At 40.4% G+C, this 16,270-nt stretch overlaps 1 protein-coding gene across 1 annotated transcript in view; it reads right to left on the minus strand.

Annotated features, from left to right (window-relative positions):
• Positions 1-16,270, minus strand: part of zbbx (zinc finger, B-box domain containing) — a 57,736-nt gene that overhangs the window by 15,850 nt on the left and 25,616 nt on the right. Inside the window, exons 8-15 of the mRNA XM_084350112.1 lie at positions 15,840-16,085; positions 13,867-14,092; positions 11,790-11,943; positions 7,727-7,827; positions 3,166-3,287; positions 2,946-3,004; positions 2,172-2,374; positions 786-1,586 (exon numbers count right to left, since the gene is read on the minus strand). Coding sequence (XP_084206238.1) covers positions 786-1,586; positions 2,172-2,374; positions 2,946-3,004; positions 3,166-3,287; positions 7,727-7,827; positions 11,790-11,943; positions 13,867-14,092; positions 15,840-16,085 — 1,912 coding nt within the window. The remainder of the gene's footprint in view (positions 1-785; positions 1,587-2,171; positions 2,375-2,945; positions 3,005-3,165; positions 3,288-7,726; positions 7,828-11,789; positions 11,944-13,866; positions 14,093-15,839; positions 16,086-16,270) is intronic.

Raw genomic sequence — 16,270 nt, forward strand, 5'->3', positions numbered from 1 at the left:
TTATGTAGGTAGTGAGGAGTTTTGTTTGTCTTCGTGGTGACAGAGCAGAGGCGTGGCACCTGATGTTCCAGTTGTAGTCATTGCCCCAATTAGAAACAGACTTCAATATCTATAGTTGAAGTCCAAACGACAAGACCATCGAGTAGCGGTGCATCCTACAGCTATACAGCTATAACAAGAACAAATACCTGACTGATGAAAGACAGATTAAAGGGAAATGTAATTTTGATTTTGGGGTGACCTGTCCCATAAGCTTGGGACAAATCTGAAGACCAGCTGAATCTTACAAAGACCGGACAAACCATGCATAAAGATTGATTCCACCAACTAGCTCGGATTTCATAAAACAAAGGCCAGACAAAGCTGTTTATGTACAGGTTTGTCTCCCCAGGGCCACACATAAGTGTTGCATCAGTTGCCAATGTCAGTCGCAAAATATCAAACATGTTTATGAGAATGACATTATATGATCTCATCTTCCGACTGTCAACACCAGATAACCCATACTAGGACAGATCCGGTCTAACTAGGTCGATCAGTCATCACGGCAAAATCATATTCATAATCAGCTCAGTAGCTGTAATGAGTGTCCCTGCCTTTACCAAACTCTAAGAACTCTCCTATAAATACTATTAATAGTAAACTTACTAACCATTAGCAAAAATGTAACTAAAAAAAAAGGAAACTGTGTGTGTCTAATTGGTGCTCTTGTCACCATCTCAACACCATCCAGTCACACACAAACACATACAGATGAAGAGAGGAAATTATTACAATTCACTTACCTATTGATAGTTCCTCTTCCTCCTCCATTTTTACGGCTGAATGAGGACTATGGATGACATTTAAGGGATGTGATGGGTTAAACTGTGCATCCTGAAGTGACAGAGTTGATTCTTGGTCTGGAGCATCCTCATTTGTTGGAGTTGACCTCTGTCTAGAATATGCATCTGGAGGAGAATCATTAAATAGAGATACACGGAATAGGGATCTTAGTGGACATGGAGATTTTCTTGCTGGGTTTGGACTGGAAGTCACAGGTGACAGGGGAGGCTGGAGTTGATTATCTGATAGGAGAGACTCTGGGTCACAGAGGGGATGTTGGGATTGCCTTGAGGACTCCAGATTGCTTGGAGGGGATTGGGACAGCTTCGGTGATGAGATTGGTTCTGGGAATAACTGGGAAGATTGGGCTTGTTCTGGTAACAGTGATGAGTATGAGCCTTTATGAAATGGGTTTGATTGGTCAACTTTGGGCAATACGATTGACTCAGTGGAGCCTGATGGTGAGAGTGTGAAGGTAGACCTGAGGGAATGATGCACTTCTGGGTTTGATGGACTGGCACCAGCCAAAGAAGAAACATCAGGTGGAAAAGCGTGTGAGGATTTAGGGATCTCAGTTTGGTAATGTGGTAAAGAGGGAGAGGACGAAAATCTTGTTGATCCATGGTCAGGTTTTGATTTATGAACAGTGGGGGAGCAATTTGGCTTTTGTGACGTTGAGGTTGGTGTCTTGATTAATGTCTTTGAAGTCCTTGGAGTCTCAGCGGTGGGGCGTGCTGATGGCTTACTTTTAGAGGACGAAGCTGTGCAAAAGATAACACAAATAACAATAAGGATATTAGTTGCTCTTGCAGGCTTCTGGTCCCATAATATTTTTTATTAAAAAAAGCATACACAAGGGAGTTTTTCACAAGTATAGTGACTACTATACAATGTTTGTCTTTGACTAGAGCTCAGTACTGATTTACCACTAACATTCAAATGTTTAATTATATTTTTCAGTTGTTATACGGCCATAGACAGTTATTTTATTTCTTCAGATTCCTTACAGTTAATAATTCTATTTCTGTATATAATATATTGACATTGCAGCCAGCCATATACCTCTTTCAGCCATCTATTTTTAATAGGCTTTCAAACATGTTTATGCCATTATTATTTTTTTTCTGTCACACCACTTAACAAATACATCACTGTCATCCATCTCTCCTACTGTTCCAGTGCAGAGTCATGACAAATGTGCCAAAAAAGTGGCATGAATCTTGATGCGATTGTTCACGTCATATTTATACATAATAGACTGGAGAATACGTTAAAACAGTGTGTTTTTCTCCAGTAAAATAACCAGAGAAAGCATTTCCCTTATACTCACAAAAAAACACACTTACATTTCATTGAGTGTTCTGCTCCTGCAGTCTTGGATAGATGGAGCTTCTGAGCAGCGTTGGGTTGCGCTGGTGATCTAGACTGCCTGGATGTTTGTGTTGGACTGGGAGAAGAGCGGCTGACCCTTGAGGACCCACCACTAGTTGAGGCTGTTTGGGGCACTGGTGTTCTGACCTGACTGAGGACCTTTTGAATAGAGCGAACCCTGTGTGGAAAAAAGAGGTCTTTGTGAGAGAGACCTGTTGATGACTACAAAACTTTCCTGACAGTGCTATGCTGCTTTTGTTTTTCTATTTTGCTAGTCTATTCATTCTGTTTTGACCTGATATTTTGGCACAGTTGCAGCCACTGATTAGGCTACACTAGTATCTCACACGCCTCTACTAGTACACTAGTTTCCAAAAACTCCAGAGTGCTGAAAACTGCAAAAGTCAAAAAATAATTGAGAAAGACAGATGTAATCATCATGTTCTTATCTCACAAAATCCTTTGTTTCAATAATCTTTGTTGGCGTTCAGCCTTTCAAAAACAAGTACATGCATTTATGATGCCAAAACTGACGAGTAACATTGACTAAAGAGGATTGATCTAATAAAAAATGGTGACCTGTTTAATCTGATGAATTACTTTCCCCTGCAGATGAAAAGCCTTGATCTCTCTTACAGTCCAGACACATGTAGCCAGTCAAACTTTTTCCACACAGGCCGGTGTGAATGTAGTTGTGACGTCACAGTGCAGAATTGTCTCTTTTTTTTTTTTGATTGATTGAGGCTCACTTTCTGTTGTTGTCTGCCCTCTGCTCAGCAACAGCATCTCCATCTACGTCTCTGTCTCTCTGTAGAAAACAAAAGAGAACACTGTCGTCACATATGGATGAGAAAGAGAGCGAGAAATGGAAAGAAAGAATAAGCTGGTGTCTGTGAAGTGCATGTTTACTGTGTGTGTTCATGAAGGTGAAAGACTTTTGTTAAAATAAAATGCTTCAGTCATTTTTACCTCATCCAGGACTTCTATGGTGAGGCACGATTCAGATGTAGTAATCTCAGGCTCAGTCCTGCCGCTGCTGACAGGTACAGCAAACAATGACGCACAGTAGCGACGAAAATCCTCCTCCTGAGCTATAACATAATACACACACACAAATCACAGCAGGAAGAGAGAAAGGCGGTAATGAAATGTGTCAGGGCATTTATTTTGTTTGTTTGTTTGTTTGTTTGTTTGTTTGTGTGGTTGGTTTTTGTGGCTGCTACCATTTGTTTTCCAGAATTAAATCCTTTTAGACTCAGAGAAATGATTTGAAGTCTAGGTTAATTTGTTCTTTACTGATACAATCATAGTTGATTCAAGAAATCATTCGACATTTGCAGGGACAGGCCTCATCAAGTACAAACTGGAATCGCCAATGATGGACACATAATGGAAGATCCACCTCCAAGGTCCACCTCCAAGCTGTCAGAGAGGTATGCACTGTTGCTTTTAAAATCAAAAAACGCCCAGGTAATTAGAGCCAGTCATTGTGATTGTTGATAACTGCATAAATCAAGTTCAATAATTATTGTTTCAAGAAAAAAATCAAAAGAAAGATTATTCTGTTATTAATTAAAGTTATTCTGAGTGTATTTTCAGGTGATTGTTTCCAGTACCTCTTATCACTTATCTACCTGAAAAATGCCAGTGGACATGCTGTGATACTTGATACCGACAGGGAAATGTAATTCTCTTATACCCTCCTCCTCCTCCTCCTCCTCCTCCAGAGGACAGGGTCATACAGAGCTGCACACTGGGGTCTGTATTAATCTAATATGTTGTTTCAGCTGAAAGGTGTTGCCAACACAGCAGGGGATGACTACCCCACCACTCAAAGGACAGCAGACATGTGTGTCAATCTACAGTACATGTACTTCTATATGGTTACTTGTGTGTATGTGTTTAATATCAAACAAAATCAAAAGACAATTTCAGCTCATATGGTTATATTTATGCAGCTATCGGACAACATGCAGAAGCCCATAACGACCGTAGGTTAAATCTTTTTTTGATGCTGCTGTCGCAAGATTACGAAGCAATTACTATCTCGAGCCGTAAGTACTGTGCAGCAGAAATAGTCGTCTGCGGTTTTGTCTACGGGTAAAGATATGAGGCGACAAGATAAGTTATCCTGCCTTATCTTTTTGGAAATATACATGTAGTAATTCAAAATTCATTAGGGCACTTGACTGCTTTCCATAGAGAAAAATATTTAGAATTAGAAACCTGCAAAGTAACAACAGAACTTAATGTTGTCAGAAAATTTCAGAAAATCTTAAGAGGAATGTTGCTTTGGTGCACATTGTCTACCCATATAACTTTGCTTGGTCACATTCAAAATACAATTGAAATAAACAAAACAATAATAATGATCTGACATAAAAAAAATTTAAACCAACTATATGAAAATATAGAAATAAAAAAATGAAATAAAAAAAAAAATCTCTTCTTTAGATCCTCTTATGGCCTTTTCCTGGAGCTTTCAACCGCATCTCACAGTCTTTAACAGTTGATCAAAGTAAGATATCAAAACGAAATTTTAAAAAACAGAGCAATAAATTGTAAAAAAAAAAAAAAAACTCTTTGACTTGGATGTTAAATATGTAACTTCTGCCATTAAGGGGCTCTCTTTCAAAATAAATCAAAAGTTGTTTGCAGAGTGTTGCATAGAGGGGCGGGCTGAATGTGGGGCAAGAACCACTGCTCAGCTGCTTAAAGCTGGCTAGAGATTTTGGATTAGAAACAGACCAAAAGAATAAACAACTAGAGTCACTTCGGACTCTGCTCTGATCTGGAACCGTTTGCCGATGGGAGGAGGGCTCAGAGATTACTTCTGAACTCTTGGGATTAAAAAGTGTATTTATCTTTACTCTTGTTTATCAACCTGGGTGAAGCCGAGCTGACCTCCGTTTTCGGGTGTATGTTCCGAAATGTTGACTGCCGGCTGGAGCTGGTGGGAAAATGTACTTTACTTCAAGAACAACATTACGGAGAAGACAGAAGAAAAGAAGACAGAGAAGCAGAGTCTCTGGTGAGCACCAGAATTCACCAACAGTTGCCCTGAAGTTATCTACACAGACATACACACCCTCGGTGTGCCATTGCTCGCTAATGATAGCTTACATAGTGTACAGTAAAGTAAGATGGCTGTTTAAGGGCAGAAAAACACGGCATGAGTTACACAAATACACACTAAAATGCTCCTGCAGTCAAACTCGCTTCACTGTTGATGTATACACCATTAAAGAACCACCACTGCTGATGACAATATACTGTATCTGACATGACTCAGGCACAACTGTTCACAGATGAGGTAATGTTTCAAGTTTTATTCACCTTAAATTAAGTTTAATTTGTGACTTCCCCATCCCGGAAGTAGTGGCTGTGGCCTAATGAAACGCACCATTACCTTCAGTAAACTTGCGGATTTCTCTAGGCTTGAACATTGTTGGAAACATTTGGGAGAATGTAGGTGCAACTCATCAACATATATAGCAAAGGTCTAGTCGTATTTTGACATTTTGATGCCAAATTAATACATATTATTTCTATATTATAGAAATATGAATATATATGAATGAATATTATAATTCATATTAAGTCTTTGTCTTTCTGTCATTGTTACCCGTCTGTGCCGCCTCCTTATCTTTCCCCTGCTCTCTCTCATGCTAACAATCCTTCTATCACATCACCACATGGGTCTGACAGCTCAGGAAAATGAGAATTTAAAACAAGGGGGAGCTCCCCACATGATGCCAGAAAATGCCTTTTATTATTCATGGACACACACATATCCCACCCTTTCATATTCAAAGAGGAGGAGGAACTCTGCACCTCACCTGTTGTAATTGGCATGTGCTAGAAAAGTTTGAAGCAGGTGGAAGGAATAGTTTATCAGCTGCTGAACAGCGCTACATTTCCCAAAGACACTTCTGTCTTCCTCACATCTGCACATCACTGAAACAATGGAATATCAATTATTAAAGCATGAGCAGACAGAAATGAAATTCATGACGTGAATTACTGTGTTTTCAGGAGACGATGATGGGTATATTTAAGAGCTGAAGTAAAATACCCATTTTAACTATGAATGGCTTGAGAGAGATGAGCGTGAGCAATGACTAGTGTTTCTCTCTAACTTGCTTCAAGCATATGGTACAAGTTTTGAGTAAAGTTGCCTAAGTTTACTTTTTCCCCAAAGATGTGTGCAGATCTGCCAGTTTGCCTTTATGGGAAATCCTTAACTTAAAAACAAAATAGAGTTCACATATAATGTTTTGTTTGAGGTCATTGCTCACCAAAAGCTTGTTTCACGAATCAACCAAAAAGTGGGAAGAGTGATTTGTATGTTTGGAATGGGATTTATAAAAGTGCAAACAGCGATCGAATGGCTGGCATTATTAAAGATGCTGGGGCAGGGAGAATAAGAAGTGAAAAACTACAAAGCTGCCCATCCATAAAAGTTTTAATACTGAGGAGACAGGAGCTGTTTAAGGCTGTATAGTGTTACTGTTTACATTGTTGGTAAGGCATCTCTGATTTATTAGGTCTGGCAAGTGGAGAGCTACAACAGATATTGTTAATTTATAATATGCACCATAGTCCTTTAAGGGCACTCCAGTTACTGAGAAATATTAGTCAAAACTCTGTCCCTTTGGTTGCCTTGCCACATCTTAACCATGTCTTTAAGGAGCACAGGGAACCATTTTGACCTCGTGGATTTTCAAAGAAACAACTATTTGAGATAGACAGCTATGGGGAAGGGGGCAAGCAAGGACTTGCAGATCCTAACAAGGTCGAGATTGGAGTGAATCTTGATTGATGTGATGAGAGGCAGTTGACAGCCCCAGGGTCCAGAGGTTTGGAAGGGGAGAGATAACCGTAGTCTACCCGTCTCCTGACAGCCTCGGCTGGGGGCCAGACAGCCAGGACACTCCCCTGACTGATGAGCTCCAGGCCTCGAGCTTCAGACTTACAGGCCAACCCCCACCCACCCCCCTCGCCCTGCCCCATTCCTTACCCAGGCAGAGTGCAACCTGTCAGGCATGAGCCGCCTCTAACGGCCCTCTGCCCACACAATCACAGGCAGTGATTACCCGTCACACCGCCACGGATGGATGGGCAGGCACTGATACGTCTGACCCGCTGAGAGGGAGAGGTTTTTTACTTTACAAGCGTGTGTTTATGTGAGAGTGTGTGTGTGTGTGTGTGTGTGTGTGCGTGTGTGTGTGTGTGTGTGTGAGAGAGAGAGTGTGTGCATGCGTGCAGGTCATCTGTCAAACTATTCCGTCCTTAGCTGCATCTTTGCTCAGTCTGAGAGCCTGTTTGAGTATGTACATCAGTAAAATGTGCACACAACTGTCATACTGGCGGTATGTCAACATCCTATTTTAGTGTCAAAGGGTGCTCATGGACATAGAGACGTGTGTGTGTGTGTGTGTGTGTGTGTGTGTGTGTGTGTGTGTGTGTGTGTGTGTGTGTGTGTGTGTGTGTGTGTGTGTGTGTGTGTGTGTGTGCGCATATGTGTTACCTGTTAGGCTGCTTACAGTATCCTCCTCTGTGTTTTTGTTAGGTAGTGAGTTTAAATCTGCGCCAAAGGCCAACGGTGGATGATACGTTTCGATCGGTGTTCTGCAAACAAAACAACAAAAGAGAAAAATTCATTTATATACATACAGATATATGTGTATATATATATAAAGTTTTTGATTTTATTCTCTTATCTGATCAATCCACTGTAGCGCCACCTAAACAGCACACACCTGTGTCCTTCACGCTGTCCCTATTTCACCCCCTCACCATTATTCATTCGGTCAAATCTGGCCAAAGCGCAAGGCCAGTGAGAGAGACTCTGTGAGAAGCTCCAGGCTGCCCATAAGGGCTGACTAGGGAAGTTACTTGTAGTTTATATCTTTTCCTCTTACTTAATCCATTTCCTCAAACCTGGCCATGTTTATCTTTTCTCTGTCTATTTAATGTACTCTGAGGGTTATATTTAATCCTGTCCCTCACATCCCATTTCCTATCCCTTTGCTCCATCCATCCATCTCTTTTCTCCCTGCATACAGTACTTTACATGCAGTAGCCTTGCTAGCCTTAGGCTGTTTGCATTTAGGCTTTTGTAGGGGAAAAAAAATCATATTGCTCCTCCTGGTGTCCTCTGGCCTTGCATTTTCACGTTACTCTGGAGATACACGATTGAATCAATCCAATCACAGAATATATGTTATACATAATATTGAATTAGACAGAAAAACAAGATGGAGTGCAGAGTAAAAATACCTTTAATCAACTGAACATGATTTAAGAATCCACAGCGCTCAAAACCAACCCTGAAGAAGTGTTTTTGAGGAAGGATTATGAATCACTACCGATTGACCCTATACCCTGTAAGGAAGGGCTAGGAGAGTTTCCCTACAGTACAATTTATTTTAAATCTCTCTAAAATGGACAAAGTCAGATACAGTATAACTATAACTAGATTCTAGACAAATAATAGAACTGTAGTTTTGCATGAACGGGAGTTGCTACACTGCTAAGTGATGTATAATGCATGCTTTCTCAGCTTGTCAGTTTTATTGATGATACAAACAATATTTCAGTTCATTTAATCATTATCTAAGCAACTCTCAGACTAATGGAAATACCCTTGTTTGATGCCCCTACAATAAAGTAAAAGCAAGAGGGATTTGGCAGAGATGAGCCCTTCAGTAGGACCATCATTGCTGCTATATTTGCCCAGCGGACAGAGGGTAAGTTCAATCAAATCTGACATTTGTGCCATAAGTGCTTTATGGAAGTCACCACATCTATCAGAGGCAATATTTTCACCATTACTTCAACTATTCAAGATTCTATTCATGTACTCAAAGCTAAAACTCTGACTAAGTGACTCTGTGGTGCAGGTCAAATTAACTGCTTCAGATCAGGCAGAGCTGTCTGTACTTATAACGCAATAGAGAGTTGCAGGGATGACACACCCTGGTTCGCTTGACAAAAAACCTGGGTTTTTCAAATGGATTTTAGATTTTTGCAGAAAATAGATCTGTGGCAAACAAAAGTTTATATTAACATGCATGCGTTGTTCAGCAAGTTAATCTTCACTAATGAACAACACTCTTGGGAGCTTCCTACTACACTATACTATACACACTTTAAATTGATCATTAATAACTTGGGAAGTTTGATGGTGGTGTTTGGTTACAGAACTCAATTGAGGCATCTAACCCAACAACCATCCAAAAAAATCCATATTACAGTCAAATGAGATTAAAAAACATTCCAGTGGACTTACATTTTGTTATTAGAGTTGTTTAGAGGCAGTCTGGCATTTATGTGTGCTGAAGCGTAATATTTCATAATGCTTTGTTCTCTTTTTCACCAATGTAATGGCCTTTATTCTTTTTTTACACAGACATGGAGAAGCATCATCATATTATTGGAGCCATGTTCACTAAGCAAATAATGGCACTATGGCTTTTATAAAATATCCGTGTTTTGTGCAGGCAAGCCACAGGCAGGTGTCTTTTTGTGTGTAGGCACATGTCGGCTCCCAGATCTGCTATTTTCTACTTCAAGAAATCTGTTTTTATTGATCTAAAAGTAAGTATATATGCCTTGTAGATGACCTATACTTTGAAGTGATTTCAAAAGTAATCATGTCTTTTTCCTTCGACAAGAAATAACTCAATTATATATCGTTTCATTAAGCCAAGGTTGGGTTTTTAAAATTTTCAGTACAAAGTCGGACGCAGTCAGGTCAGGACTTACAGATGCGGGCAAGGGCTAGTTCAGATCTCAATTCTATTCCTGTGCAGACTTTTATTTCAGGGTTCAGTGCCTTGATCACAGATACAGTACTTTGACTCTGGCAGTTGATGGAAAGGCGAGCATTCACTTACCCCACCCACACTGCCCAGCCAGCCCAGGAAATCAGATTGATGCCCCCCGTGGTCGCAAGCTTTCTTTCTGTAACCTGCAGGCTATCCACAAATCTAACAAGGTGATAGAGTTTATGACTCTAATATAGCTGAACACTTTTAGCAAATTCTTTAAAACTCTTTCCTCCTGCATGCTCCCTCCTTCCTTCACTCTCTTTTCCATTATTACAAAAGCTTGTTAAAATTCAGCCTCCCACTCTTTCTTTCTGCAAGCCAGCCAGTCTCTCTGTCTCTCCATTAAGCTCTGCCACCATCACCGCTGCAGGCTTATTGCACTCTAGATTGGCTCTCTAGTCTATTCCACAGTTAAAGGCTGCTACAGCTGGGGACTTGCTCACTACCTGAGCATTCTAGCTCAGACAGTCAGCGAGCCTAAAACTGCACTCTGCTCTCCTCTCCTCTGGCCTGCTCTCCAGTGGGCTACTCAGCCCAAAAGGAGCCGCTTAAATAAAGGGCTATAATAATGGGACCTGCTGAAGCCCGGCCCTCAGGCAGTCTACTGCACAATAAGTGCTGAGAAACTGCTTTGTACACTGGTGGCTTATGTAGGTTGACTAGAGAGAGTCAGGAGAGGCATGCGAGATAAGGTGTGTGTGATGGGAAAATTGTGTTTGCACACATGGGTGTATTTGTGTCCTTGTAATGGAAGTGGCAAAAAAGATGTGTTCCCAGTTGACCAGTTTGAGACCTCAACCAATCACTATGTGACACTTGTTTGTTAAAGGGTTCGCATGTATACTGTAATTATCTGATGTCCATGGACACTTGGAGACAAAAAAGTGAGGGGGAAAAAAAAGAAACAAAATAAGAAATAAAAAAGGACCAACCTAAAATTCCCAATATGTTTAGGGAAAATGTGTCTGCTGCTATGACCCACAACATGCTAACAATTACACTTAATTAACCACACCTCTAGCTCCTGGCTCATTTGTCATATTGAGTCAAATGGAAAGACTTCATGTGTAATATCCACTGCACTCCTCAACAATACATCACAGTCAGAACTTGCCATTCTCTATAGAACTCACTCAACTTCAGTCCGACTAATGCATGAATACAGTAAGTCCATTACCTCTAAGCCCTCAAAGAAAAACAAGTCCATACTAGAAGACTTGGAAATGATCCCATTTTGTAAAGAAGCAATTGCAACTGCTTAGAAACATCAGCTGGCACCAGGAGAGGAACAGGAGGAAATCAAGGTAATAAAGGGAGCAGGGAGACACTGAGAGGTTACATAATTTTCCCCCACAGGGATCAGTAAAGTATTTCTGATTCTAATTCTGAGTTGTTCATGACATTTTCCTAAAATATCAATTAATGTTGTTATCTGTTTATGAGTAGACACGGCCTGAATCGATCCAGTTTAGATACTCTGTTGTCAGTGCATATTCCATACTGAGTACTACTTGTATGTAGTGGAAAAAGTGAGATAATCATCATGTACATTGCTCATTATTAAAGGAATAGTGTAAAGGTGCAAATGCAAGTTAGCTATGTTTTATAAAGCATGATTTTGAAAGAGAAAAAAAGATTAGCGGTCAGGCATAATGAAGATGGGAGAAGCACAGCTTTTCATGGAGCCTACTGCCACTACATGATTTAGAATATATGTGTGGTGCATGCACTCTGTTTTCTGTTTGTCTGTGTGTGTACCTGCGGTGCTTCTTGAGAAGCAATCTGTCCAAGTAGGTAAGGCTGTTTTCTGTGAACTCCACCCTGACAGGTACCCTCCCTTCTCCACCTCCTCTTCCTCGTCTTTCAGCTCTTCTGTCTGAAGCGAGGTCAGCCTGGGTCGCCATGGCTGACACTGATACGGGGGAAATATGGGGAGGGGAGATCACACAAAAATAAAGTTAAGGTAAGACAGTGAGGAGGAGGAAAACATAGCCGAAAGGAAAGAGTCAGACAAAGGAAAAGAAAAAGAGCAGGAAAACATTATTGCCAGCTTCTCAACACCTTCCTCAAAACACCTACCTCAAGAAGTGAGAAAACACCTTGTCACCACACCAACAGTGCCAAAACACAAACAGACAGGAGAGAGCCCCCTGGGAATAAGAAAAAGATGTACACAGTACAAGAGATACATAGTAAGTGCATTATAGAAAGGGAACGATGGCTGTAAGAAAGAGAAATGTTATGATTGTACTCCAGACACTTTGGCAGTCCACAGTGGTGGCTTTAAATTGGGCCTGGGTGCCATTGGCTTGACAGAAATAATTAGGGCTGGAGGGGCTAGCAGCAATTTGCAGAGCAGAGCGAAGGGAGAGAGGAGCAGAGTCTGTCCAAGCAGTAAAGCAGAGAAAATAGGAGGCCTAATAAAAAGCACAAACACCTAGACACAAACACACACAACCTGGAATGATAGCACTAATAACACACACCCACATCAACCTGGACACACAAACACTGTTGCACATGCGCACGTGTAGAAACACAGTATGTTTGAAAAGGCATAAAAATTGCCTGACGCAGTGGAGCTTGTACACATTCGCATGCACACAGCTGAGGCGATTAGTGCTGTGGTGTGGAGTAGGGCCACCCCAAACACTCTTCTCATTATCTCAATATGCAACAGCCATGGATTACCCTCCTACTGCAGTGGTAAGCACTTTCTATAAGGCCCTAACAGATCATTGCACAGACAGAGAGAGGGGGAGCTGGGAAGCTGAGAATATGGTGAAAATGAAAGGCAAGGAGGAGAACGGGAGAGAAAAAGTCCTATGGTGAGAGAGATGTAGTGAAAGAAGTACTACTGTAAATACATATAATACACAAGTTTGAGGTACCTGCACTTGACTTGATTATGGAATTGTCTAAATTCTACTCATGTATATTCAACTGATAGTCATAGTTACAGTACTTCGTAGAATTAGTTTTTACATGCAAAACAAAAGAAATGCTGCTAAATATGAAAGTCTATATATACATGATTTGGTTAAGCAGCACTTGAACAATCTACAACTTACCATATCAAGTGTGCAAAACATCTTAATGGGACCACTCTTCAGTGTAAGTACTGCATTTTGCTTCTTTTTTTTTTCCCACTTAAAGTTCCACCTAGGATGTAACGATATGCTACTGTCAGGGTCACTCATTCTCCAGAGCAGCTCTTCGCTGCAAGACTGTCTCTAGGCTCATTGGGTGGAGCTTTTTCTTTGTTTTTTTTTTATATTGTGATAAATATTGTATCGTGGACTATTTATTGTGATGATATCGCACCGAGAGTTTTTGGTATTGTTGCATCCCTAAGTTCCACTAATCAATATTTTATACAACTATTTGATTAAACAACTATGTGTACTAAGTCATCACCCATATCTGCCTTTTCAGAGCTTTCCAGCCTGGTAAGAGATTGACAAGAGTAGAAGATGAATATTGGGCTGACTCATTTTTTATTATTGTGTTGCATTGGATTAGACTGCACAGGTGCTCAGAAAATTCTGTCGACCCCTAATAAAGAGAAAGAGAAGGGTGGAGTGAGAGACAAAGAGGATGAAAAGAGATGTCAATGAGAAAAAGTAATATGAATATAAAAGACAGGGCTCATAACCTCATCATTCTCATCCAAAATACTGGTTAAATTTATATGAAGTGGCACTGTGGATGTTTGTAGAAGAAAGGATTAAACCTGGTTCCTCCAACTGATGGATGGTCTTTCTACCCATTAGGTCATCCTGCTATTTGTGTGTGTATATGTCTGTGTGCCTGCAACCATGTCTATGTAGTTCACCTGGTAGGACAGGTATCCACATTGCCTCCCCACTCATGGGTTCCCCTGCTCCATCACTCTTCTCTCCTCTCCACTGTCTGAGAGCCTCCTGGAAAGATCTCGCAGACTCTTCCTCATTGTACTCTCCTCTGAGAAGATCAGTGGGAACTCCCCTTTCATCGTCCCTGTTCAGCCCCTCTTCAGTCATTTCCACCTTTTTTTCCTTTCCTTGATTCACAGCCAACACCTGCAACAAAACAAATATCTCCTGATTTTAAGTTAAAGTAATGGATGGCCAAGATTCACTGTAAGGCGAAGAAGCTTCCCTGCTGTATATCTACATCATTACTAAAGGTAAGCGATACCATGAATCAAATGCTGGCCAGAAAAATTGTGTTTTCTGCAAACAGAGAAACATCTAATTTGTATTCCTGTGTGCATTACTGAATATGTATTGGTTGATGAGTGCAAAATAACGTAAAGGGCAAATAAGGAGATTTTCAACGCTGCTGGCACACTATAGTCTCTTGATTCTGCAGACAAAGACAAGGACAAACATGTCCCTAAAGTTTGCCCACATGCAAGTTGTATTCACATTGTGAAGAAATCATATCAAATGAGGTGAAGGTGCTCAATGCTTTGTAATTCTTAAGAATGGGGGTCTATTTTTCAGAATAGTTTAATACATTAAATCCATAAGTTTCATGCTGAACAAATAAAACATCAGTTGGCATTTGGCAGCAGTTGAATTTTCTCATGTCAAGCTTCAGGAAATCACGGTGAAAAAATTAACACAGTCTGCTCAAAACACGACTATACAGCATAACTTTTAAACCTTAGATCCACAGTGATGAGACAGGTGGACAGTTTCTCCTCCTGGGCCCTCCTTTATAATATATGAGAAGTTTTCTTTAAACTTTCAAATGTTAAATGGGAAATTGTGTGCAATGTAGACCCATTAATATATTTGAAAAAAAAAATCTAAAGAATCTTGAGCGGTAAACTGTACAGTGAGTTCATATTTCTACATACTCAGCCTGTTAACGCTAATGATCAGGATTTAAAACGTATTCATTTTTCCTGTTAAGTCAGGCAGTTGTAGTTGTTGCTTTTCAGGTTGGTGGCATTTTGATAGGTCTTCGCTCTAACTGAGGACTGGACATATAAGGTAAACACTAGATTGATATATACAGTATACCGATCTTCTCAGTACCTTCTGACCCCAGCTGTTTGAAATGACTGCTGTGTGAATAAGGTCAACTGAGCTCTGTGGTGTAAAGAGTCTGAAATGTCAATCTAACTGTTTTTGCCAGACTTAGACTGTTGGGGGGTATTTTTTAGTCGAAAGGTACAAGCAGTTCAAAAGCCTGCCTGTAGATACAGCCTGTGGATATGGCGTCAATTAGGTTTTTGTTTGAAGTCTTTTCAATTGACTCACAGGGTGCAGAGGTAAAGCACACACAGTGCACAGGCTTGTTTGACATGTTTCTGCTGTTTTGTCGCAGCAAGGGAACTACATATGGAGAGAAATTTCACTCATGGGTCGATAACCATTTGGGAAAAATGACACCTATTTTTACAAAGCAATTGCCGGTAAAAGTAAAGCACATATTTTTATGGAATCTCCTAAAAGTTTTGAAAAAAACAAAAACTTAACTGTTACACAGGAGCAAAATCAGTGAAGGGCTCGTCGTGCTGGTTCCTACAATGTTGTGTCATGTATTAAGTGATGGTAGGTGTATGGATGTGCCTGTATATTTTTGTATGTATGTTGCTTGTAAGTTGATGAACTGTGTGTATAAATACAGTACAATACTAAATGTATGTAAATGTATCTCCTTGCAATTGTATTTTTTATCCTCAACTCAGCCCTTGATCACATACAGTATACAGTATACGTGTATTTCTGTAACATTGTGTGTGCGTGCATGCATGTGTGCGTGTGTGTGCGTGTGTGCGACTAAATAAGTAACAGTAACAAAATTACCACCTACCTGGCTGGGATAAGAATGCAACTGCATAGGTTTTGCCACAGCCTCTGTTCCTTCTTCTGGCCTCCCATCTCCTTGTCCGGTAGTTGCATTGGACTTGATGGTGTGACTGGGACTCGGACTGGGTTTGGAACTGGAACTGGAACTGGGATTAAGGCTTGTAAAGGTACCGGGATCAGGGCTAGGATCAATCTGTTTCTGAAAGCAGTTGACAACATCTCGAGTGCTCACATGGGTCTGTAGGTCTGTCTGTAAAAGGAGGCCATAGTGTATGAGATATACATTTTATTATGTTGCATCGTCAACATTATTGTTACTGAACAAAATGGTGGCAGCTGGCACCTGAGAGAGATATCACACATTTTATATAAAAAACTAAATAATAAAGCAGGGAAATTACCTGAATCAGAATCAAATGAGAAAATATTTGTATA

Source organism: Pagrus pagrus, assembly GCF_965226575.1.
Source record: "Pagrus pagrus genome assembly, chromosome: 4".
Taxonomy (NCBI): domain Eukaryota; kingdom Metazoa; phylum Chordata; class Actinopteri; order Spariformes; family Sparidae; genus Pagrus; species Pagrus pagrus.